The sequence below is a fragment of the Lithobates pipiens genome, unplaced genomic scaffold (genome assembly GCF_037356315.1).
Source record: "Lithobates pipiens isolate NorthernLeopardFrog02 unplaced genomic scaffold, aLitPip1_a1.2 Scaffold_18, whole genome shotgun sequence".
Taxonomy (NCBI): domain Eukaryota; kingdom Metazoa; phylum Chordata; class Amphibia; order Anura; family Ranidae; genus Lithobates; species Lithobates pipiens.
In genome coordinates, this window is record NW_027507758.1 from 599,191,308 (window position 1) to 599,218,576 (window position 27,269).

The window sequence follows — 27,269 nt, forward strand, 5'->3', positions numbered from 1 at the left end:
AACTGGGCTGTGTTGAGAGGTTTTGAGTGAAAGGGCAGAAGTGGGCCAGTCCCTGGTTGATCAGCCAAAAGGGTCAGCAAGCGGGTGAGGACGGCAACCGGACACCAGCGGTTGTAGGTCTTGTAGAGATGTATGTCCGTACCTGGACCAAGCTGCTGTGTCTTTGAAACCGCTAAATGTAAGATGAAATGGTCCTCGAACCTGACTAGATGGTGCTTGCACAGCATGCGTGCCGAGGGGCTAGTACAGGTAAACTCGCCTGGCCGCAAGAAGCCGTAGAAGGCCAGATGTATGGCTGCTTGCAGGACGACACTGACATGGAGACCGAAAGGTGAGGAGGCCAGAATGTCTGACATGTCCCTAAACACTTCGCCTGTGATAGGCAGCCGTTTGATGCTGGAAACCGGCCGACGTTTCTGAATGCCGCGCATGAGAGCTCGGACGGCGTGACAGGTGAATAAGGAGGGCTTGGTAGGGTCTTGGAGGGACGTGAAGTGTTGTACCCCGGCCAAGTACAATCGGATTGTGTTGAAGGACAATGCCAAGTCCGAATGGCAGTAGGAAAGGAAGGCAAGGACTTGTTTGACCCGGGAGGACTCTGTATTGTGAGATGATGTGAAGCGAGTAAAGGCCCTCCAGGCCGACTGATAGGCCTTGCGGGTATTGTCTGAGAGGGAGTGATCAATAAATTGAGTCGCTGCTGACAAGTGTGGGGCTAATCCAAGGTCAGTTGAGACCAGTCCGGGATAGCTGCTGAAGTTGGTCCGGCTCCGGGCACCTGATCAAAAAATGAAACAAAGTTAAAGCGGGAGAGGGCATCCGCCGCCTGATTAAACTTGCCGGGGACAAAAGAACAATGAAGGTTGAACTGAAACAATAATGAGAGCTGGGTCAGTCGCCGCAGGAAGGACATAATCTGTAGAGACCTGGACCTGCCTTTATTAACAATCTCCGCAGTGGCCAGGTTATCTGTAGAAAAGACCACCGTCTGGCCCGACCAGCTGCGGCCCCAGGTGTGTGCAGCGGCTACAATGGGATATAGCTCAAATAGGGAGGACGTCTCAGTGAAGCCAGGAATAGCCAGTATCTGTGGAGGCCAGGGGGCTGCGAGCCAGAGGTTGCCAAAGATTGCCGCGAAGCCCGTGGAGGCCGCCGCGTCGGTCACCACCCGAGGTGAAAGGGCGGACACGGAGGGGACGAACAGGGACACTCCGTTCCAGGAAGATAGGAATTCCTCCCACATGGCTAGGTCTGCAACGGCCGCGGAATCCAGGCTGAGTACTTGCTCCGGGTCCTGAGAGTGGGATAATAAGGCTAACAGGCGTGACACGAACGAGCGCCCTTGGGGGATGATGCGCATCGCAAAATTGAGCATACCAAGAAGGGACTGAAGCTGTCTCTTGGTACAAGTCCTGGCATGAGTGAAGTCCCTCAGGACCGTCCTGATGCGGGTCAGTTTATCCGGGGGAAGGCTGGCCTGCATAGTGTTAGTGTCTAGGCTGACCCCGAGGAAGGTGATGGCCTGCGACGGACCCTCCACCTTGTGCTCGGCAATGGGGACATTAAGATTATTGAAGACTACCCTCAACTTACCCAGATCTTGTGGAGGCGAGCCAGGCGGCTCTATCAGCAGGAAGTCATCCAGATAATGAATGACTTCCCGACACTGGACTACGTGTAACAAGATCCAAGCAAGAGCCTGCGCGAAGGTGTCGAAGAGCCAAGGACTACTCTTGGACCCGAACGTGAGCTTAGTGGCAAAGTAGTACCGCTGCTTCCACTTGATTCCATGCCAGCACCAGAGGGAAGGATGGATAGGAAGAAGTTTAAAAGCATTTGCGATGTCGGCCTTGGAAAGCCAGGTACCTGTGCCTGTCTTAAGAATGGCCTGGATGGCCATATCTACTGATGCATATTTAAGGGAGAACTCCTCAGAGGGAATAAGGGAATTGAGGCTGGGGACCGTAGAGGAATGAGGCGCTGACAAATCATAAACCAATCTGAGTTTATTAGAGAACTTGCCCTTGACAAGCCCAATAGGGCTGACTCGCCAGGTGATGAACGGGGGCTGAACGAAAGGGCCGATGACAAAGTCCTGATCTAGTTCAGATTGCAGCAGTTGATCAATGGCTTGTTCATCCGTGGCTGCTGAGCGGAGGTTCTGGCACTCGTGCGTGAGGTGAGGGAGAGAGATGAGTCCAGTGTGAAAGCCTTCCGTGAAGCCCTGGACGAGGAAGGTGGACAGTGAGGGGGTAGGGTGGCCGGACAGGTAGACGCTAAGCCATGACACATTGAGCCGGCTTAGTCAGGACCTTTGAGCTGCTTGATCTCACACATGAGCCGGGGGTGAGCTCTATGACATTGGGTACACACATGGAGCAGCCTACACTGGCTGAAATTACACGACCCACTATTGTAATTATTGCAGATCGGAGCACCGCCCATGGTCTTAACTGGGCGCCCTAGCTTATCGGTCTGTGGCGGGCGAGCTGGTGCTTGCAGGCCCTGAGCGGTACCCGAGGTAGACGGACCGTCGAAGGGCGGGGCTGCCACTGAGGTAGCGCACCAGGCCGCAGTATGTGTTGCTGATTGGCAGATTGCACACAGAGGGGACCGTAGCCCCGCGAAGTGGCGGCAGAACAGTTCGGTGTCCATGGTGCTCCAATCCGTAGGGGTCTGGAACTGGGAGAGCCTGGCGGCTGCTTTAGCGGAGAAGGATCGGTGGTAGTCATAAAATGAAAACCCGCCGTACTTGTAGCCCAGGTCGACTACCACATGGAGGTACCGATCCAGCTCCTCCCTCCTGGCAGGGGAGGCTGAGCAAATGATGTCCCTCATCATGCCGAAGGCTAAGGTAAACTCGGTGACAGAGAGTTTCCTATCTAATCTGGGATCCTTGGCTTTGAGGACCACTGATACGTCCCCCCAAGTATAGGCCTTATTCTCTGCCAGCTCGTGAATTGAGATCAGAAGGGAAGCCAAATTGACGTCCTTGCCCTCTAAGATGTCCTTCCTGATGTTTGCTGACACCAAATGAGATGGGTACACTATTGGTGCACCTCCGGAGATACCTGCAGGAGGACTAACAACTTGCAGGGATGCTGGTACAGGCGGAGAAACAGAGGGTTGGGTCTCGAGGAGGGCCACTCGGCCCTGCAGATCTGACATCGAGGTCGTGATGGATGACACCATGGTGTGGAGCTGCGAGATAGAAGAGGCGATGGAGCCTAAGGAGGCCTGCTGAGCAGAAGCCTCCACCGCCGCGGGGGGAGGAAACAGGAGCCGGAAAAGCTCTGCCTTCCTGGCTGTTGCTGGAAAGGGCACTCCCCTGCGTCTCAGTTCGGCTGTTAGCCTGGGAATAGTCCATGCCCTGAAGGCCCTTTGGCTGCCATCTTCTGAAACGGATGGAGACAATGGAGCCGTGAGGTCCTCACTGCCAGCCTGGGACATGGTGGCAGAACGTGGGTCTGACGAGGCTACAAGCCCTCTGATGCGGGTTTTTCTCCTAATACGGACCTATAAGGGGTGACATGGATTACAACTGGTTGGAGACTGCTAAAGAAATACCTGTTTTAACGAAGGACGTTTTGCTGAAGGGCGTTTTCCCCTGCTAGATGATTATGCTTACCTGAGGAGGCACCGTCCGACCAGGTGCAGGCTGGACCTACTGAACTCGACTGACCTGAGGAGATGAAGGTGAAGTTTGTTTGAGACTCCCACCTAACGAAGGCCAGCTAACAGTGGAGGTGAGACTTCAGACATGAGATAAAAGCGACACCACCCCCTTTTTTTTTTTTTTTTTTTTTTTGAAAGAAATAAATGAATTTTTCTCTTCTCTTCTCCCCGGAATCACCCCCTTTATTGCATATATACATACTATATATTTCCTCTTTTCCCTTTTTTTTTTTTTTAAACCCCCCCCCCCTTTTTTTTTTTTTTTCCCTCTTTTTTTTTTTTTCCTTTTCTTTCGAAATGAGGCTGACGAGCAAGAGTCCCCCGACAAAAATCCAACATTGAAGAATCAACTGGACTAGAAGCGGGAAGCGACACGTGAGCGTGAAATGAGTGAAATTGCCATGACAGAGACCCGAATCGCCATGCCACAAACTTGCGACCGAGCACGAAACGGAACCTGGAGCATGTACTGAAATGAGGCCATTCCTGGGGCACGCCGGGACGAATTGGTCCCTAAATGTGACTATTCGTACCGGAACGTGATAGGTGAAATGAAATGAAACCCATGACAAAGACTAGAATCAGGAGAAGAGCCCATGCACCTAACAACGAATCCCGTCTTTGGAGCATGTACTGAAATGAGGCGTAGCAGCTGGGCACACCGGGACGAATCGGTGCATCAAATAAATGCAACAAGATTCGAATCGGAGCGTAATAAGTGACAGAAATGATATCCCATGACAGAGACAAGATTCAATGACTGGACTGACGGTAGCAAATAAAGAATCCGTCTCTGGCGCATGTACTGAAATGAGGCGTAGCAGCTGGGCACACCAGAACGAATCGGTGCATAATAATATGCGACAGGATTTGATTTGGAGTGTAATAAGTGACAGAAATGATGTCCCATGACAGAGACAGGATTCAACGACTGGACTGTAGGTTACAAAGAATCCGTCTCTGGAGCATGTACCGAAATGAGGCGTAGCAGCTGGGCGCACCAGGACGAATCGGTGCATAGAGGAATGCGACAGGATTCGAATTGGAGCGTAATAAGTGACAGAAATGGTATGCCATGACAAAGACAAGAATCAGGGACCGTGCGTGAACCTGCGAGTGATTCCGTCTCTGGAGCATGTACAGAAATGAGGCCAAACCCTGGGGCACTTCAAAGCGAATCGGTGCACCAGAGGTGCGACAGGATTCGCGCCGGAGCGCGACTAGTGACAGAAATGATTTGGAGCGGTAGAAATGACTGGGACTGAAATGATTGAACGAGATGAAATGAGACATATAACATAATTGCATAAATGAAGAGACATATTCGAGCAGAGCAAGTGAAACGTGAGGACTGATTGCCTTGTCGTAACAAGCAGTCGGTTGTGAGTCGAACGATTCGACCGGAAAAAATAGAAATGCACGGGCAATCGAACAGTTTCAAAATGTATCGCCTGACGTGGCGTAATCGAACGTGTCGAATAATGATAACGACTATGTCGAAAGTAGCATATAGTGACATGCGTACGAAGCCACCGAAACATTCGATATGAAAGAACCGAGCGGCTCGTGTGTACAAGCGTGGTGACGGTACATCGAAAACATAATGAAAGAGAGGGTGCCGAAGCCCTACCTGCGACAGCCGGCCCGAGGCGTAGCGACAAATTCGATGGGTACGACGACGGCGAACCTACGGACGCTGATGGACGAGACGGGTTTGTCAAAATCTGAAGACGAATAACGCGGGAACTGCCGAACGGCACGCTGCGTCTGGTGTGGATAGTCGGCCCTTGATATCTGACGTATCAGATATCGCGCACCGGAACCGACAAGGAAGATGGGCGAGCGGCTGGTTATATACACCACCGGGCTCCTCCCATAATTTCAGGCCACCATACTGGCCTTTCTATATATACATATATATATATATATGTGCAAATTCCAGTGGTCAATCATCAAGGGGGGCACCAGGAACTTGAAACGCACTCTGTTGACCAGAGACCACCTTGCGCAGAAAGAATACACTAAAGTAAGGCGGGGGGGGAGGTTACTGATATAAGGGGGAAACCTTTATATCAGGTCAGCGCCCCCTTACATTATTGTATTCACGCCCCCCTTACATCAGTGACCCTCCTTAGACTGGCCTGGTGGCGCTGTCACTGACCTCCTCTCAGGTGCACAATGCAGGGCTCAGTCAGTTGGCTCCAGTTTTTTCCTATAGTCTCCTCACCACAGTCCACACATGTCTGACTTCTCCCATGACCCCCATACCGGCGGTGCTCCCATTCTTGACTCCTCTCCAGACTCCCTCAGAGACTGCAGACATCATACAGGAGATGTCAGATGCTGCGGATATGATACAGGAGATGGTTAGAGACTGAGGACATCATACCAAAGATGGTAAGAGAATGCAGACATGCTACAAGAGATGGTCAGAGACTGCAGACATGATACAGGAGATCAATGCAGCCTCATCAGTTCCCATCAAATGCTGCCTCACTGTGCCCATCAAATGCTGCCTCACTGTGCCCATCAAATGTGACCTTATTGTGCCCATCATTGCAGCCTCACTGTGCCCATCATTGCAGCCTCACTGCCATGAATGGAGCCTCACTGCCCATCAATGCAGCATCACTGTGCACATCAAATGCAGCTTTACTGTGCCCATGAATTCAGCCTCACTGTGCTCATCAATGCAGCCTCACTGTGCCCATCAATGCAGCCTCACGGTGCCCATCATTGCAGCCTCACTGCCCATCAATGCAGCATCACTGTGCCTATCAAATGCAGCTTTACTGTGCCCATGAATTCAGACTCACTGTGCCCATGAATGCAGCATCACTGTGCCCACCATCGCAGCCTGTGCCCATGAATTCAGCCTCACTGTGTCCATAATTGCAGCCTGTGCCGTAAATTCAGCCTAACTGTGCCCACCATTACATCCTCACTGTGCCCGTGAATGAAGCCTCACTGAGTCCACCATTGCAGCCTGTGCCCATGAATGCAGCCTCACTATGCCCACCATTGCATCCTCACTGTGCCCGTAAAGGCAGACTCACTGTGCCCGTGAATTCAGCCTCACTGTGCACACCATTGCATCCTCACTGTGCCAGTGAATGCGGCCTAACTGTGCCCACCATTGCATCCTCACTGTGCCCATGAATGCAGCCTAACTGTGCCCACCATTGCAGCCTCACTATGCCCATGAATTCAGCCTCACTGTGCCCACCATTGCAGCCTTACTGTGCCCATCATTGCAGCCTGTGCCCCTGAATTCAGCCTCACTATGCCCACCATTGCAGCCTGTGCCCCTGAATGCAGCCTCACTGTGCCCACCATTGCAGTCTGTGCCTGTGAATTCAGCCTGGCTGTTCCCACCTATGCAGCCTGTGCCCGTGAATGTAGCCTCACTGTGCCCACCATGGCAGCCTGTGCCCATGAATTTAGCCTCACTATGCCCACCATTGCAGCCTGTGCCCATGAATTCAGCCTCACTTTCCCCACCATTGCAGCCTGTGCCCATGAATGTAGCCTCACTGTGCCCACCATTGCATCCTGTGCCCGTGAATTCAGCCTCACTGTGCCCACGATTGCAGCCTGTGCCAGTGAATTCAGCCGCGCTGTGCCCACCATTGCTGTCTGTGCCCGTGAATGTAGTCTTGCCGGGCCCACCATTGCTGCCTGTGCCCATGAATGTAGCCTCGCTGTGCCCACCATTGCAGCCTGTGCCCATGAATTCAGCCTCACTGTGCTCACCATTGCAGCCTGTGCCTGTGAATTCAGCCTCGCTGTGCCCACCATTCCATTCTCACTGTGCCCGAACATTCAGCCTTACTGTGTAATGCAGGCTCACCATTGTAATACAGACACAGCGACTGCGGATATCTCCCACGTTGTATCACGGATCTGGGTCTGTGTTCGGCGGCCGCGCTATTACAAGGTCCCGCCCCCCTAGACCTGCTCGTGTGATAGGTGGAACCTTCAATCTACTGTCACACGAGCCGGTCTAGGGGGACGGGACCTTGTAACAGTGCGGCCGCCAAACAAAGACCCAGTTCCGTTATACACACAGGAGGCGAGAGAGAGGGAGGGAGCGGAGCGCTGCACTGCAGCCACAGCTCAAAGCAGCCACAGGGCAAGCGGCCTACTGGGAAATTTCCCAGTATCCCTGTAGGACAGTCCGGACCAGCTTATTAAGTGATTAATAAGGGGGGGGGAAGCCCCCCCTAACAAATTTTCTGGCCAAAAATCTTTCAGGCTAATAGATATTCGTTAGATTCGGTAAGATCAAGTGGTTTCAGCGTTAGATCTCTCATAATTTAAGAGATATTCACCATAAAAATAGAGATATTAGGTGGTACAAAAGGACGGGTTGGCCCTCCACATGCAATTTTCAGACCAAAAATCATTCAGGATAAAGATATTCGTTAGCTCTGGTAAGATCAAGTGGTTTTAACATTAGATCTCACATAATTTCAGAGATATACCACATGAAAGTAGACATATTAGTTGGTACATAAGGATGGGTTGGCCCTCCCCACATGCAATTTTCTGGCCAAAAATCATCCGGGCTAATAGATATTCATTAGAGCCAGTAGATCAAGTGGTTTTAATGTTAGATTTCACATAATTTCAGAGATATTTCACATAAAAATAGAGATATTAGATGGTGGTACATAAGGATGAGATTAGATCTCACATAATTAGAGACTTATTAAGTGATTAATGAGGGTCCCCCTCTTATCAAGTTTTCTGGCCAAAAATCACCCCGGCTAATTGATATTCGTTAGATCTCGTAAGATCAAGTGATTTTATTGTTTGATTACCCATAATTACAGGGATATTATGGATATTTGGTAGCGATGCACGGATACTCATACTAATGTCTATATTGGAGCTGATAATGAGCATTTTCACGTGTACCAGTGAGGAGTGCCATTGAGCGCACCTACCGAGGTATGCTGAAATTATGTGGGACATTAATCAACAGGTGTGTCCAAGCCCAGTGAAGCCTGAAGCACAGTGCCAGAAGCCAGAGGGAAACTTCAGAGGGAAACTTCAGAGGTAAGGTGCCCATCTATGGCAGCTGGCTCCAAAACCAATGACGTGAAGAGACAGTAGTGGAAGTCCAAACCCTTGCAGAGGGTTGCCGTTTCCTTTTGACACACGCTGCCCAGCGTTGGAGAGTCAATGCACACCAGACTCCCAGAACTTAGCTTCGACTCAAGCCCGATCAGAATCTCTGCAAGAGAGGAGTGCGGAAACAAACCACCGAACAGGACAGGGCCACCACTTCTTCCATGCTCCCTGACAAGCTGGGACCTTCTCCTGTTGTTCCCATCAAAGTAAGGGAGTCTACACCAAGACCTTTCTGGATACTGGAGCTTAAGTGACCCTTCTCTACAGAGACTTCTATGACAGGCACCTCAAGCACCTGCCATTGCAGAAGCTGGAAGAGCTGGAGATATGGTGCATTGTGACTCAGAACTTCCCCTATGATGACTATCTACTGGTCAAGCTGACCTTCCATCCCTATGTGGCTGGGAAAGCCAAGACATTTGACACTCTGGCAGTGGTCTGTTTTCGCCCACCAGGGGCCAGTAAAAGCTCTCTCATCATAGGAACCAATACTGATCTTGTCAGAAGGCTGTGCTGCTTGACACCTCTTGTTCCGGAGCCAGGCACTTCAACTACAAATGTACACCCCATGCTTAGACCAGCCTGCCAGAGCCTGGTACAAAAACAGAAGGCCCCAGCTGAAGGAGTGGGAAAGATCTGACGCTTGGACCGGTGTCCTTATATATGTACCGCCTAATATCTCTTTTTTTATGTGGAATATCTCTGAAATTATGTGAGATCTAACGTTAAAACCACTTGATCTTCCCGGATCTAACAAATATCTATTAGCCTGAATGATTTTTGGCCAGAAAATTGCATGTGGGGGGGCAACCCGTCCTTATGAACTACCTAATATCTCTATTTTCATGATGATTATCTCTGAAATTATGTGCGATCTAACGTTAAAGCCACTTAATCTTACTGGAATCTAACGAATATCTATTAGCCTGAATGATTTTTGGTCAGAAAATTCCATGTGGGGGGGGGGTTGTGGTCAACCCGTCCTTATGTACCACCTAATATCTTTATTTTTATGTGGCATATTTCTAAAATTGTGTGAGATCTAACGTTAAAACCATTTGATCTTACAGGATCTAAGGAATATCTATTAGCCTAAATGATTTTTGGCTAGAAAATTTTCTAAGGGGGAGCCAGCCCCCCTCATTAATCACTTATATCGCAATAAGTCTCTAATTATGTGAGATCTAACGTAAAAACCACTTGATCTTCCCTGGTGGCCATTGTCACCAAGATGGGAAATTGGATATTATGGTTGTCACTGGAGCAGAAGTTGAGTAGAAGTCATTCAATGGAGACACCTGTTCTGGTGCTGGATTGGCGAGGAGGTAGGAGGCGTGGGCATGCCAGAGAGGCGAGCACATCAGCTTTTTTATTGAAGGGAACTTCCATCAAGAATCTTTTTATTGCAGTTGACATGGTCTTCTGACAAGGTCATCAATAATCATTAATAATAATTATTATAATTATTAATTAATAATCAATAATCATTCTTGTTGGTGCTGAATATAAGATAATAATATTATTTTATAATTGAGATTGTTTAAAGTAAAAGAGAAACATAGAGGCTACTGTTGTGGACTTCCTTCTGAAAATGCTGTTTTCCTGGCTGTTATTCTAAATCTCTGGCTTAATTATTTCTGCATGTGAGAGGAAAAAAAAAATAAGTGTGTAATATTATCAATATACGTGTATATAAATGAAAACCCTTTAAAATCACACTACAAAAATCTTATGCATAAGTGCATGTAACAAAAATACATATAATGCAAAAGAGTGAAGCCATCCAATGAACCGCCAGGAAACATGCGATTATATAAATGCAAGAAAACGCTAATAGGAGTTCAAAAAGTCCCAAAGAATGTAAAAGTAGCTTGTGCAGAAGATGTGTGACCACAAATAAAGATCTATCCCGCGGCGTGTGCCAAATACTGACACCAGATACCCTGCCCCTGCAGGGGTAGGATCGCCTCCACAGTGTAAGCCCCTGTGTCGCTGTTTGATGATTCTCTGGGGGGTTCGTTTTGTCATCCGCTGGGAAAATTTCACTTGAGCTCTCAATGGAAAAGAAGAGTATCCATAGTGTGAACCGTTTCCACAAAAATTTTATTAAATTAAAAATATTGTACTCACATTTATATAAATGTAAAAACGCCAAAGCATAAAAACATCCGCTGGCAGCTACAGCTAGTTGTAGAGAGTGTGCATCCTATGGACATGCCCTACGCGTTTTGTCACCACAACGTCATTCTCTCTCGTGTGGTAATATCACACCCAAATTCAACCCCAATTTAGGGGACTTGTCACTATTGAGATTTTCTCTTTTTGTATTGTGCATTTTCACCTTTTATATTTATTTCTATTTTCCATTTTATTTTTTGACACAAGTATAATATACAAGTTGAACTACAAGGAGCACAATACCATTTATAATTTACTATTGTTTATGTCTTAAAAGTATAGCGCCAAGTCTACTTTTTCTTTTTTCACCAGTTTATTTCACCCGTTGGGTGGTAATATTAGGTAGAGGCAGCTCATACCTACGGTATATTTGCCTTACCCATAGCGCAATCTCTTTTTCCATTTTTCATTATTTCTGACTCATTGGCCCAGAATGAGTACACAGATCTGTAAATTCACAGCAAAGTCATTAGTCCTGCAAAAAATATAAAGAATTCTTAAAAAAAGTAATTAGTCTTTATTGGCATACCTGTTCCAGGTCAGCCACTCAAAGTGAAACAGTTAACATGACGGCCAGGAAAGCAGCATTTCCTAGAGGAAAAGTTAGCAATGGAAGCCACCATGTTTCTTTCATGGCAGGTTACCTTTGAAGGTCTGTTGTGAAATTCTGATCCCAGAACAGGTATTTTCTTACATGGTATTAGTCAGGAGATAGCCCCCCCATCCCACATGTTTGCAGCGCTGTAATTTGTCTCCCTGGGTCGTCAGCGGGCACACACAGCTGTCTCAGATACATCTGTCAGATTGCTTGCTGCTCCCGGCCTAATCATTGCACCCAGAGAAATTTCTGCATAATTGCCAGAAACATCATGCTACCATCTAATGCAGAATGTGAACTCGCAAACCCTAAATTGCAGTGCTGATGACTTAATCCTTATGCTGCCAGTCTAGCCCTGTCCACAAGCGAAAACCAAGTTCCAGGCAAACAGCCTAATGCACAGATGAAATACAAATGCAATTGCTGTTTCTCCTGCCAAAGGAATTGTATTTCTGTCTATCCGGTCTTGACCTCTACTCAGCTTTACAGCTCTGGTAGAGGTAGAGGGCCTGATCTTTCTCTGCTGCAATCTCCTTTTTACCCCCCCTCCCCCATGTTGGATGAGAAGACCTGGTTAAATACTGCTGTTATATTTCATCCTTAAAGTAGGGTTAGGGCCAGGAACTGATCAGTGGCAACAATAGGGTTGGTGTTACCTGGTGCGGTAAAACATGGTGTCACAGGCCCCACCCACCCCCCATCGGCTCTCTAATTTCTAGCCTGCCACAGTACCCTGCAGGGTGCTGGGCAGGTTAGTTTGGGGTGCACACAGTGACCAGGGCTGTACATAAAGTGGTTGGTGACAGCACGCCGATCCATGTGCTTTCACAGATGAGGGTGACACCATCGCAGTCAGATATCACTTCCTACTTGATGGTGTCATCCCTCTGGCGGGTGTCACCTGTGTGCGTTCCACACTTCTGGCACCCCCATAGCGATGCCCCTGGTACTGGTGTTGGATGAAAAGACCTGGGTCACAAAATCATTTTTACAATTTATCCCAATGATGTTCAGTAGGGTTTAAGTGAGGTACTGATGTTGGATGAGATCTGGCTTACAACTGGTGTTCCAATTCATCTCAATGGTGTTCAGTAGGTTGAGGTCTGGTACTGATGTTGGATGAGAAGACCTGGTTTACAATTGGCATTCCAATTCATCCTAAAGGTGTTCAGTAGGGTTGAGATCAAGGCTGTGACTTGAGTTCCTACACATCAAAGCCATAAAACCATGTCTTTATGGAGCTTACTTTCTCCACAGGGGCATAGTCATGCCGGAACAGAAAAGGGTCTTCACCAAAGTGTTACCACAATGTTGGAAGAGCACAATTGTCTATTTGTACTCTGTGGAACACCTGCCTTCAATTATTTGGAGGGGTAGCCACTTACCTTTGGCCATAAAGTAGGCATGATGGTCAGGTGTACACACACTTTTTGTCATATGGTGTATTTATTATGGCAACATCTATTTTGTCACTACATCACCCATTATAATCTACAGTATGTGGCCCCATACCTATTGTATACTTTCATGTGACACCACATATACTTGCAACAACTTTGGTGGCTCCTCTGAAAGTGAGGATTAGGAATAACATTTGGATTCATTCAAATTTTTAAATTCCAGGTGAATTTGCAGCCATCAAAATTTGATGCCCACTCACAGTGCTCTACTTAGCCTGGTTGGAACCTCATGGCAACCATTAATTTGTGGAATGTGGATAAGTCACCTCCTCATTTTAAGAGGGTAGGTGATTTAGTAAATTGTGCTTGAGTTGTTGATTACAAAGGGAAGGTAAACGCTACACTTTAGCTAGCTAGGTACCTTATTTTAGATTTGGACAGATTAGAGGGCACGGTATTTCTAAAAAAAAAAAACTTAGAGCTGGAAGCCCTTAGCATTGGGAAGGTAAAAATTGGCCAGGGACACCACAAATTTACAGCAAAGCCAACAGGTCTAAAAGCGGAGACACAAGCCACGGGAAACTTAGATCTTCTGCCCTTAAGTTTGGAAGGGTAAAAAATGGCCAGTGGCATTAAAGCATGATGGCAACCCCAACAGGAAAATGCAGAGTCCTCAGGCACAGGCAGATGTCTTTCTAAAACAAAATTAAAGCTACAGCCCTCAGAGATATGAATGCGTAAAAACTAGCCAGTGGCACAACAGATTGTTTGCAATGCCAACAGGCCTAAAAGCAGAGAGATTTCCCACATGGATATGTCTTTCTAAATGAATTAGAGCTTTAGCCCTTTAGGCTTCTTAATTATGGGAGAGAAAGGTTTACTTGTGATATCTCAATTTGAAGGCAAGGTTTTATAAAGATCTGTGGCTCTCATATATGTGACATTAAAAATTGACCAGTGGCACCACAGTTGGTGACGATGCCAATTTTGATGGCAATGCCAACAGTCTTAAGAGTGGAAACACAAGCCAAAGGGTTGTGTTTTTCCTAAAAAAGAAATAAAATAGAGCTGCCGCCCTTACTAGGTACAAAAGAATGTAAACTGGCTAGAGGTACCTCTTTGTTGGCAGTGCAAAAAGACCCAAGAGCAGTCATGCAATTCATAAGAAGGTGAATCCAAAAAAATGAGAACTTCAGCCCTTTCTAAATTATATGGGATTTTCTTCGGGCTTATAGAAGGGAGAAAGGAGGAGGGGTGGCAGCTTGTGGCTATGTTACAGGAGCTCTGAGCAGCACCACTTAAATTATCCTTACATAGGGCTACAACTTGTGAAACTGTTATGGGCAGTGGAAGGATCCCCACCATTATTAGGAAATGCCGTCACTGAAGCTGCCCCTGAAATTTGTGCTGGTTCCATAACACAGCAAGGCACCCCTTAAACCTTCATTTTTGTCCTTTCTATGTCACATTTGAAGCCGAAGAACACCCAAACCATTTTCTTTTTTGGCATTGACAAATGTCCCCCACCAGTGTTCCCAGCTTCTTTCTGCCACTTGGGTGACATCAGGTTGCCTAGCAGTCGCCCAGAGGGCCCTATATGACTATTAACATTAATTTACACCCCATGGACTTTATTGCAGTTGGATTCAAACTTAAGATTTGGTGAATTATTTACTGAATTTGGAATAAAATAACTTTGACTGATTCTCTAATTTTGAAGATGTTCCGTAGCTTAGCAAATAATTTCTTAAGTTCCTAGAGTATCAAGAAGATACCCCAACATTTATAGCCACACCTTAAAATAGCTTAATCCTGTCACCATGGAATTAAGAGATTTCGATTTCCCAATAAAAAGATGGAATGTGTAAAAGCTGAGGAACCGCTTTGTTCTAGTTGCATAATTCCACTGTTGGTATTAGGAAATCTGCATAGGTGTTAATATCTGGAATTTCATGGGTAAAGGTGCAGATTGTTGTCTTGTCAAATGGTGTTGAAGACCCCAACCTGTTCAGAGATAGTTGATTCATTTTGACATAGATGACCTCTTTCATGCATATGGCAAACCAGTTGCCCCCTTTGTCCTAAATGTGCACCCCATTGTCCTCCAAAGATTGTCCCTTTTCCTTAAGGTATAAGAAGACAGAAATCATGACCTGTAGAATTTGCCCATATATGTTGGGTCCATTGTTGAGAGGTTGTTTTGTCTACCCAATCTATAGGTCTTTCAATTTCTTAGTCCACTGCACTGCATATACAAAGTTTCTCTGCTTGTGTTTGGGTGTTGGGTCTTTAGGATTTCCAAGCTTCTGTCTCAGTGCATTGATGAGTATCTCCTTGATACTCTAGGACAGCCTTTGTCAACCAAGGTCCTGTGGCACCCTAGGGTGCCTTCTGTGTTCTTCAAGAGTGCCTTGGCAAAATGCATAGAAATTGCCACAAATTGCCAACAAGCCAGCTAATGGATTAAGTTTGCCCTTTTGTTACACAAATCCCCATTTTTTTTTTGTGCAGCATGGGCGCTGTTTGGGCCAGGCACTGCCCATATCCACCGATTATGTCATTGGTTGATATGGAGGACGTCAGGCATCTGTACAGCATCCTTGATTGCCTCTCCTCTATCCCCCAATGTCAGCACTAGGGTTACATTAGCTGAGTAAGGGAGAGAATCTGAGGGAGAAGAGAAACACTAGAATACTAGTTGGTACCAATGTGCCAAAGGTAGGGGAATGAATCACCTTTACACAGGGTGGCCCTGCTGCTGAGATATGTAAATCTATTAGTTTAGTTTTTTACCTTTTATAATGCTGTGCCTGGAGATCATTTTAAAGGGTGTCTTGACTGAAAAAAAGTGAAGAATCACTGCTGTAGGACTACCAATCTCAACTAGGGTTCCTCCAGAGGTTGCTCGGTGTTCATTTACCTGTGGCTGATTAACCACTCATTTAATTTCTTTATAGTTCCAGGTCCAATGATACAAAGCCAGCAGCATGTCATTAATGATCTTTTTAGCCATCTGCAAAGGTGGCATCCTACCCACCAATGTAAGAAGCATTCTTCCCACTGACCACCAATGTAAGAAGCATTCTTCCCACTGATCACCAATGTAAGAAATATTCTTCCCACTGATCACCAATGTAAGGGACATTCTTCCCACTGATCACCAATGTAAGGATCATTCTTCCTACTGATCACCAATGTTACGAACATTCTTCTCACTGATCACCAATGTAAGGCACATTCTTCCCACTGATCAGCAAGGTAAGGGGCATTCTTCCCACTGATCACCAATGTAAGGAGAATTCCACCCACTGATCACCAATGTAAGAGACATTCTTCCCACTGATCACCAATGTAAGGAGCATTCTTCCCACTGATCACCAATGTAAGAGACATTCTTCCCACTGATCACCAATGTAAGGGACATTCTTCCCACTGATCACCAATGTAAGGGACATTCTTCCCACTGATCACCAATGTAAGGAGCATTCTTCCCACTGATCACCAATGTAAGGGACATTCTTCCCACTGATCACCAATGTAAGGGACATTCTTCCCACTGATCACCAATGTAAGGGACATTCTTCCCACTGATCACCAATGTAAGGAACATTCTTCCCACTGATCACCAATGTAAGGAACATTCTTCCCACTGATCAACAATGTAAGGAACATTCTTCCCACTAATTACCAATGTAAGGAGCTTTGTGCCCGCTGACCACCAACATAAGGGATATTCTACCCATTGACCACTAATGTAAGGAGCATTCTTCCAACTGATCACTAATGTAAGGACAATTCCTTCCACTGATCACCAATGTAAGCAGAATTCTTCCCACTGATCACCAATGTAAGAGACATTCTTCCCACTGATCACCAATATAAGGAACATTCTTCCCACTGATCACCAATGTAAGGAGCATTTTTCCCACTGACCACCAATGTAAGGGACATTCTTCCCACTGATCACCAATGTAAGGAACATTCTTCTTACTGATCACCAATGTAAGGGACATTCTTCCCAGTGATCACCAATGTAAGGAACATTCTTCCCACTGATCACCAATGTAAGGGACATTCTTCCCACTGATCACCAATATAAGGAACATTCTTCCCACTGATCACCAATGTAAGGAGCATTTTTCCCACTGACCACCAATGTAAGGGACATTCTTCCCACTGATCACCAATGTAAGGGACATTCTTCCCACTGATCACCAATGTAAGGGACATTCTTCCCACTGATCACCAATGTAAGGAACATTCTTCCCACTGATCACCAATGTAAGGGACATTCTTCCCACTGATCACCAATGTAAGGGACATTCTTCCCACTGATCACCAATGTAAGGAGCGTTCTTCTCACTGATCACCAATGTAAGGAGCATTCTTCCCACTGATCACCAATGTAAGGAGCATTCTTCCCACTGATCACCAATGTAAGGAACATTCTTCCCACTGATCACCAATGTAAGGGACATTCTTCCCACTGATCACCAATGTAAGGAGCATTCTTCCCAATTTTTCTTTATTAAAAGTCTTGCAATCATTAAGCATAAAATCACAATATATAAATATACATAAATATATACATATTTACATAAATTAAAATGAATATAGCAAAACTGCTCTCAAACCAAAAAAAAAAATACTTTACAGCAATAACATAAATCCTATTACGACTCACACCATTACACCAGACATCAAACTTGTGAGGTTAAGAAACAAACCTGTACCCATTATGCATGCAGCCCTTCTTCAAAAAGAAGATACTAACCAAAAAAAGCTAAGGGAGTGAAAGAACCAGAAAAAGAAAAGAGCTCCTCACCCAGAGATGGGCAGTTCACCAAAGGCAGGTCTGATATTCCTCCACGCCCTTATCCAGACTGCCCGAGGCTCCCTGCCCTTCTCAAGACCCCGAATTTTCCCAACCTCACCCAGAATATCGTGCACCACCACCTCAACAGAGAGGACTTTCTTCCGCAGGGTAATCTGGCACCGTGCATTCCATGTGAAGTAACGGACAACTATACTAACTAAAAACAGTGTATCCAAATCAAAATCCCAGTGAGTCGGGAATGCCCCATACACCCACTCCGCATAACTCATGCGATAGAAAAAGGGGATGCCTAGAGCCCTCCCCACCCTTTTATACACCTCTATGTTAAAGGGACACTGGAGCAAAAAGTGGTCCATAGACTCCACTTTACCAACACACTCCGCTCTAGGACAATCCCGATCATCCACAGGGCGATGCTTCAAGTTCCCTCTCACATAGAGCCTTCCATGGAAGGCGAGCCAGGCTTGATCCCTAAACTTCAAGGGGATTCTTTCTAAATTGATTAAACGCAACCCTTCCCTCATTACAGAGCCTGGGCAATCCCTTAAGGCCCGTGACACACTGAAAGCAGAGCCCAAAATCCTCTTCTCCAGAAGCTTCCTGGGGAGGGACTTGATATCCTCCACTGTCACCTGCCACTGCCGAAGTATTTTCAGACACGGGGCAACATAAGCCGGGAGCTTGCCATGTCGGACTCTCAGACTTTTCACTGGCCCGCCATCTTCCCAGGATCGCAGAAAAGGCCTAAAACAAGATTGAAAAATACCCACCCATCCCGGCGGGTTCTCTGCTAGCATGTTACCAAGATTGTACTTTAAAAACAGCAGAGAAAAGAAAACTATTGGGTTGACCATTCCTAGGCCACCCTCCCGCCTAGACAGGTAAGTTACATTGCGTTTGATCAGGTTCAGCCTACTTCCCCATAACAGTTGGAAAAAGCAGCTGTACACCCTTGCATAGAGAGATACTGGCAAGATACAGACGAAGCTGACATATAAAAAAATTGGGACCAGGTACGTTTTGATCAAGTCAACCCTCTCCCTCAATGAAAGCTTCCATTTCTTCCAACTTGCTACTTTGGCATTGGCACACACCAACCTGCTTTCCCAATTTCGATGACCATAGTCACCAGGACCAAATTTGATGCCCAACACTTTAATTTCCTGCTGGGGCTCTGGGAAGGCATCCGGAAGTTCGAAGCTTTCACCTTCCTCACCCATCCAGAAAACTTCACTCTTTTCATGGTTGACTTTAGAACCAGAAGCCTCCGTGTACTGCTCTATCATAGAGACCACCTCCTGCGCCTCCTCCGTTCCAGAGACAATAACAGACACATCATCGGCATAGGCCACGACCTTCAAAGGTGGCACACCAGCAATGCCCAAAGGCACCCCGCACAAAGATCCACTCTCTAGCCTTCTTATGAAGGGGTCGATTGCGAATACATATAACAGGGGGCTCAGAGGACATCCCTGGCGCACACCAGAGCCAACCTCAAAAGGCCGTCCAACCCAACCATTAACCAGTGGGAAGCTCTCAGCCCCTTTATATAATGTCTTCAGCCAATCTATAAACCTCCCCTGCAGGCCGTATCTACCAAGTAGCAAATACAGGTACTCGTGATTGACTCTATCAAAAGCCTTCGCCTGATCCAATGCCAGCAAGTACTTTCTCCATCCAGCAGCCCTGCATCGTTCCAAAGCCTCCCGGACAGCTAAAACCGCTGAAAAGGTACTTCTACCTTGGACCGAGCAGTGCTGATGACTGGACAACAAATCGCCTGCCACTGACGACAAGCGCCAAAAAAGAATCTTCGCCAAAATCTTTCTATCAACATTGAGAAGACTGATGGGGCGCCAGTTCTCAATCATTGAGGGGTCTTTACCTTTTGACAGAAGAATCACAGCGGATTGCCTCATGGAGGGAGGGAGCGAACCCTCTTCTAGACAGCTGTTATAAACCTCCGCTAAAAAGGGAGCCAGAATGGACTTAAAACACTTGTAGAATTCAGCTGTCAACCCATCTGGCCCAGGCGATTTTTTGGTAGCCAGCTTCTCTATAGCATGAACTACCTCATCCACTGAAATTGGTTCTGTCAAATCCATCAAAGGCAATGTACCATTTCCCAATCCTGGAGTAGAATCCAGAAAGCTTTCCATCTTGTCCCGACAAAGGTCCTTTCTTCCCAGAAGGTCTGCATAATATGATCTGAAGATCTCCAGGATCCCTGATCTGGACTTCACCAGGGAACCCGTACTATCCCTCAGGCCTATGACCGTCTTAACTGCTATGCCTTGCTTACAGTTCTGGTAAGGATCAGGCGAGTGATATTTTCCATAATCCCTCTCCAGAACCAAGGAGGCATGCCGGTCGTATTGACACTTTCTAAGAAGAAACTTGACCTCAGAGATCTCCCCTGGATCTCCTCTATACGAGACAAGACGATCAAGCTTCCTCCGCAAATGCTGGTAGGCAATGTACATACCAAGCTGCTTCTTCTTACTTATGGCCTTGAAAAGTCCAATCGCCCTTTGTTTCACAAGTTCCCACCACTCTGACTTAGTGCTGCAAAAGTCCAGAATAGAAACCTGTGCCTGAAAAAAAACCTCAAAGGATTGTCTTACCTCTACGTCTTCCAGGAGAGCCGAATTCAGTTTCCAGGTACCCCTTCCCCTGGGTGGAGTGTCCGAGGCATTCAGAGTCACAGACAGCATACAGTGGTCAGAGAACTCCACCGCCCTCAACTCAGGAGCCGAGAAAGCAGAGTTCTCCTTTAAAAAAAACCTATCTATCCTACTCTGACTATTCCCTCTCTGAAATGTGAATCCCGTGCTGCCAGGGCAGTGCTTAATATGCACATCTACCAGGCCTGCTTGTCTCACCATATCTCTAAGAAAAACGCTATCATACGCCAGCCTGTCTATGGAGCCTCTCCTGTCTTCAGGCCTAATTATGGTGTTAAAATCACCTCCAAAGACAACCTGCTGGGATGTAAAAAGGAAGGGCTTGATCTCTGTGAGGAGGCATTTCCTGCCCCATCTTGACTGCGGTCCATAGATATTAATCAGACGCAAGTCCTGCCCCCTAACAGAGACGTCCAAGACCATGCATCTCCCAATCTCTACCTCAATTACCCGCCGGCACGTTACCATATCGGTTTTAAAAAGGACCGCAACTCCGCTGCAGGGCTCTGCCGCAAGAGACCAAAAGGAGGGACCGCATCTCCACTCCCTTTTTGCTAGATGGACATCGGCCAAAGTATTGAGCCAGGTCTCTTGCAAAAATAAAATCTCGGCATCAAACTCGCTGAGCAAAAATAAGGCAATATCACGAGCTCTTGCAGATTTCATGCTGGCGACATTAATGGTCGCCACCTTTATCGGAGTGGGAACTGCCATCAGGATGATTGGGGTAGTCGTTTCTTAACCTTTGCCACACTCTCATCACCAGAAACAGCTCTCTTCAAACTATGTGACTCCCCCTCATCCATGGATGATAAAGAAAAAGATAAATCAGACATCCCATCACCCGACAAAACTGAAAAAGGGTTACCAGGAGGAACCCCTCCTGGGTCCGACTCTGAGGAAGAAATAACTACTTTATTTGTCTTCCTCTTCTTCTTTTTCTTCCTCCTAAACGTCTCCCACCCCTCATCATCTGAATCCCCCTCAACAGAGGGTGAGACATGGGATATGGACACCCTTCCATCCGCCCCACCCCCATCCAGCACCCCCACATTCCCCTGACCACGTTTGCGCTGCCGAGGGACAGGGACTGGAGGCTGAGAAGGAAGATCCGCTAAACCTGCCCCCCCAGCAGCCTCCGCTAGTCTGGAGGACCTACGTACAGCAGGAATAGGGACAACCACATGGGGGACAGACTTAGGGACCACATCACTAGAGGGAACAGAATCTGAAGCAACAGAAGGAACTGACACAGGAGGGACAGACTCAGGGACAACATTACCAAGGGGAACAGAACCTGAAACAGATGGAACAGACACAGGAGGGACAGACTCAGGGACAACATTACCAGGGGAAACAGATGGAACTGACACAGGAGGGACAACAACAGTTACAGCGGCCTGATCCTCCTTATCCAGCCTCTGCAGCTCAGCCTCCAATCCTTGCAGGTTATGTAAAGCCTCTGGACACTTACTGTAAGGATGGCCAAGCTGTTGGCACAGATTGCACCGAATTTGGGTACAATCTTTCGCCAAGTGGTCCAGACCCTGGCATAGCGAACACTTTTTACGCGTGCAGGTAGAGGCAAAATGGCCCTTTTCACCACATTTATTGCAGACTTTGGGCTGTCCCTGGTAGAAAATAGTCAGCCGATCTCTTCCCAGAAAAGCTGAGCAGGGCAGATGTTGGACTACATTGCCCAGCACCCCCAGTTTTAGTGACACCGTCCAGGCCCCTGTCCATATCCCATGCTCATCCAGGACCTTCCGCAGTGGAGTGAGGACCTCACCATATCGGCGTAGCCATACTATCAAATCAGCCTCTGGTATGGATTCGTTACGCACCAGGATGGTCACCGATTTTATCAGAGGCTGCCTGGAAATCACCTTTGGCACCAAACCACTCCACTGCGAAAGGCCCTGGCACCTCCTATGTCGCTCCCAAAATAAATCCAACCCCTCAGGTTTTACAAAAGATAAATCAAATTCATAACTCCCCACTGGGCAAATCAAAGCAAAAATATCCACAGCTTTAAACCCCATTTCCAAAATCAACTCTGCCACCCTCCCCCTCACTGGTGGGGTCCCCTCCCCCTCCCACTTGAACTGAACCACATTCCTCCTCCTATACCCACCACCAAAACCCCCTATATTGTGACCACCAATATTTACAGTATTCCCCCCACCCTCCTTGGTGCGACTCCCCACAACAGATGCATAACTCCCCATATTCCTCCCAGCAGAAGAGATATTTGTGTGTTTTGAACTGTCTGAGACATCTTTAGCAGATATCGATTGTACAGATTTGGTCTGTACAATCGATGAGTCTTTCCTCTGAGCAGAGAGAGAAATGTCATCTTTGCTTTTCCCAGCAGTATTAACCCCTCCACCATCACCACCACCACCCACCACATTCATTGTTTTATCATGACTGCCATTGTTAATACTTGCTGGTATATTCACATGTCCTGCAGTCTTCCCAGCAGTGTCAGTTCCCATTGCTGTGCTGGTGGAATCTTCATCTGGCCTGTTCTCTTCCATCAGGACAGGACTTTCTGCAGAGGACAGTGCAGGCTGGACTGACACATCCATGGCTTCCATTGCACATGGTGCAGTATTCTGACCCCCTCCCCCACCAGAATCAATCAGCTCTGCTGGAACACAGAGAGGCTCAGGTGAAGCAATCACATTGCAGGTGTCAGACACAGTGTGTGAAACACATGCAGCAAATGTGGTAGTGGAACTACAGGTCTCAGCACATGCGGGTGCAGCAACATCCATGTTCAGGGGATTTGGTGCAGGTTCATCCTCATTCCCTGGCTGATTCTTCTGAACATCCTCCGGGACCTCTGATGGATTATCAGACATTACAAGCTTGTCTCCTCTCAGGGGGGATTCCATCCTCTGGATGAAGGTCAGGGTGCCATTCTCACTCTCAACCCCCTGGCTGGTTGCCGCCGGCGACTCCAAGGCCTTACATGGGGGGAGAGGAGCAGAGGCAGATGGACCCGGGTCATCCATATGCTGAGGCTGATCCACTGAACACGATGAGGACTGGCTGACAAACCTTCTCTCGTTTTCAAACTTTTCTTTAAATGCTCCACTTTTTTCTTTTAGTTTTCCCAACAATAAAGTTTGCTGCTTTACTTTTTCCTCTAATTCCTGTAGCTCAGGCTTCATGGCGGTGCGATTCTTACTCCAGGCCTGGAAGTATTTGGCTTTGAAGTTTTTAAGCTCCACTCTCAAAACTTTAAGTTTCTCCTCCGCTCTCCCAATCGCCCTAAAGCGATTAACAACCTTAAGGCTGAAAACGCTGGCATCCATACCAGGGCCCGGACCCACAGACAGATCCTCCACCTCCTCCTCACTGGGCCCCGTGTCATCAGGGGGATCCATCTCAGGGCCTCCCCCAGGATCAGGCATTATTCCTGGGCCGAGCTAGCAGGCAAGGCCCAGGCTTGAAAAATGGGTGGTTCTCACAGAGAGCTCTTTGGGTGTGTCCTCCTCCTCCTTCCCACTGATCACCAATGTAAGGAGCATTCTTCCCACTGATCACCAATGTAAGGGGCATTCTTCCCACTGATCACCAATGTAAGGGGCATTCTTCCCACTGATCACCAATGTAAGGGGCATTCTTCCCACTGATCACCAATGTAAGGGACATTCTTCCCACTGATCACCAATGTAAGGGACATTCTTCTCACTGATCACCAATGTAAGGAGCATTCTTCCCACTGATCACCAATGTAAGGAGCATTCTTCCCACTGATCACCAATGTAAGGGACATTCTTCCCACTGACCACCAATGTAAGGGACATTCTTCCCACTGATTACCATTTTAAGGGACAATTTTCCCACTAAACACTGATGATTTAAAATTAGCAAGGGTTCCCTGAGACCTTGAAATTATTTAAATGGCTCCTCTAGGATAAAAAGGCTTAGACTGGTTGCTCTGGACAGTGATGGCGAACCTTGGCACCCCAGATGTTTTGGAACTACATTTCCCATGATGCTCAACCACACTGCAGGGTGCATGATCATCATGGGAAATGTAGTTCCAAAACATCTGGGGTGCCAAGGTTCACCATCACTGGTCTGGGAGCTGAAGAAGTGGCTTGGAAAGCTGTGAAATGTCTTCAACGTTACAGAACTAGCCCAGATGAAAGTGGCTAACTACTACTAGCTATGCTACGGCGTGTGAATAAATGAGGCCCCGCAGAGATATAGTGAGGATATCATGTCGCTCCTTGCTGTGAAATGAGACACCAATATTCTTGCATGCTCATGCAGCAGGGATGCCAAGATCCAAAGCCTGGTGACTCAGGGTTTTCTTACACATGCTTCTACAATAAGTTAAATCAATTCTTTCCCTGAACCCGAACCTGCCACTCTCAGGTAATGACAGCTCACCCAGGGATAGAAATGGTCCTGGGTTTGGAGGGTCTCCAAAATCAGTTGGCCTGTGACAGATACCTATATCGCCTATATAGTTAAAGTGGTAGGGACAAGTCCTATAGAAAAAAAAAAACATAAAGTCCAAATTAGGTTAATGATGCTGAGAATTCTAAGAAACCTCAGATATTCTCTGCTGGTAGGAATACATGTCTACATTATTCTATACCAGCTCAGGGAGATGCCCATGGAGCAGACCAGTCTTCTGGGTGAGATTTAGAAGCAATGAATAAGCAGATATTCCATTGAGGGTAAGTGCACATGAATCATTCCCTGCCACAGAATATGTAACTCAAGGCCAAGTTTTCAATGAAATCCTCTTTAAAGCAGCTTTTATACTGATGAAAACAGTACAATAAAACCAATTGTTCGCCTTGCTGCTGGAATGAATGCATTTCCACCTTTGGTGTTCAGTGTTCTACATTGCCTAGAAGCATCTGGTGCATGTTTAAGCCTAAAGAAAGTTTTGGATTTCATATGAACAGGTAAACACGGTATGCAGATGAAGTCAACACTTACCGGCAGCATATCCTATAAAGCACACTGGAGGTCATCACCGCTTCTCACCTTCCTCCTGGGTGGGCTTGGTTGCTTGGGGTGGCCTATCTGATTGTGTACCTTCCCATGGCGATAAGTAGGCAGAATTCTTACCATTATGCCTGTACTGATGCACTTGGGCCACTTTAGCCAAATTGGGTCCTTATATTCTACTGCAGTGTTAAACTGGTGAGGGTTAACCCTTTAAACTGAAGTGTAATCCTCTTATGGTTTATCCTCCTCTGGGGCTTGGGTGCCCTGGGGAATGCTGGAGGGAGTTGAATGGACAGGGCTGTCCATGGCAAAAGCTCTACGTCTTTACCAATTAAGATGGATATCCACTGGAGCATTGTTTACCAGATTAGGAATATGGCAACTTCACCTGTGTTCATGATGGCCACAGAAACAATCTAGACTAGGGGTCTCCAAACTGTGGCCCATTACAAGATTTTATCTGGCCCATAGCTAGGGTCTGTGGCTTATCTTCAATGTACATACAGCATAAGGATAGCATAAATCAAGGAAATACTACCGAATGGCCACTAGATGGAGCTAACAATCATACTAAATAAGTATTTATATAAACAGCCCTATCTAGTGGCCATAATGTGGTAGTTTCCCGTTTTCAAGCTATTCCTATGAATGAAAAACAGCCGACCTAGAAAAATAGCCTAGTAACATTAAATTTTGCTCACATTTTTATAAATACACCCCAAGGTGTCTTAATTAGGCATATCTAAATGTTTCTGGAACAAGTATGAGAACCTAACTAGCTCTATGTCCATTCCTCATCAGTGACTTGTACTAGGTAGTCAGACCAGGTCTATGATGATAAGCCTCAGAACCTTCCCCTTCAAAATGAATAAATTTATAGAAGTGCCCGAAATTATGCTGTGGCATGTTCCCTTTAAGCTTATGCAATTTTTTAAATTGTATCTATTTTTTTAAGAGTCTTTTTTATTTACATCTATCTCTTTTTTTTTTTGCTAGGTGAAAGAAGACTGGAAGTACGTGGCGATGGTCATAGACCGGATATTCCTGTGGATGTTCATCATTGTCTGTTTGTTAGGAACAGTGGGACTATTTCTGCCCCCCTTCTTGGCTGGGATGATCTAGGATTTTATCACAATTGCTCGACCCGTCTTCATTTCCTGCCTCTAGCAAGAGCTGATGTCGGGGAGGACAATGCAGCTCACATCTTAGGCTCCTCGGACTCAGCGGCTTTGAAAAGCATGCACCACTGACTCCGCCCCCGAGGAACAATGGGATGGTTACTCCCCAAGGCAATTTTGCTCATGAATAAAAAAAAATGAATGAGATTAGTTAATCTGGCTCCTCCATTTTTCGAATTGCTTTGTGAGGTTTTAGCCGTAATGGGGAAAAAAATGAGGAGCATATCGGGGAATTGAGGGGAGAATTGTGGGGCTCATGTGCCTTGGCTTTAACTACAACATTACTGTCAGTGTGAGATCTGTTAGCCAGAATATTTGGGTCCTGACGGTTTTAGAGCAAGGAATCTTTTTGCAACTTAGTAAAGAATATTAAACTTAATATCTGGCCTCAAAATGTCTTTAGCAGTGTTGACTGATGGAGTGAATGTTTAATAGTCCTGTCTGAGCTCATCACATCGGTACTGAGCTGGTTCGGGGATATTATCTCCAATCATCTGGATGTGGAAATATTCCAAGATGGAACCGATACCTGTCCATGACCATAACGAGCAACGACATTTACAAACATTATTTCATCTGAAATGTGATTTACAAATTTAG

At 46.6% G+C, this 27,269-nt stretch overlaps 1 protein-coding gene across 2 annotated transcripts in view; it reads left to right on the forward strand.

Moving 5' to 3' along the window:
• The window catches only part of CHRNA2 (cholinergic receptor nicotinic alpha 2 subunit), a 165,238-nt gene extending 138,175 nt beyond the window's left edge, over positions 1-27,063 (forward strand). For both annotated transcript variants that reach the window (XM_077489225.1, XM_077489226.1), the window contains one exon: positions 26,488-27,063. In XM_077489225.1, coding sequence (XP_077345351.1) covers positions 26,488-26,613 — 126 coding nt within the window. In that variant the 3' untranslated portion in view covers positions 26,614-27,063. The remainder of the gene's footprint in view (positions 1-26,487) is intronic.
• The last annotated feature ends 206 nt before the right edge of the window (positions 27,064-27,269 follow it).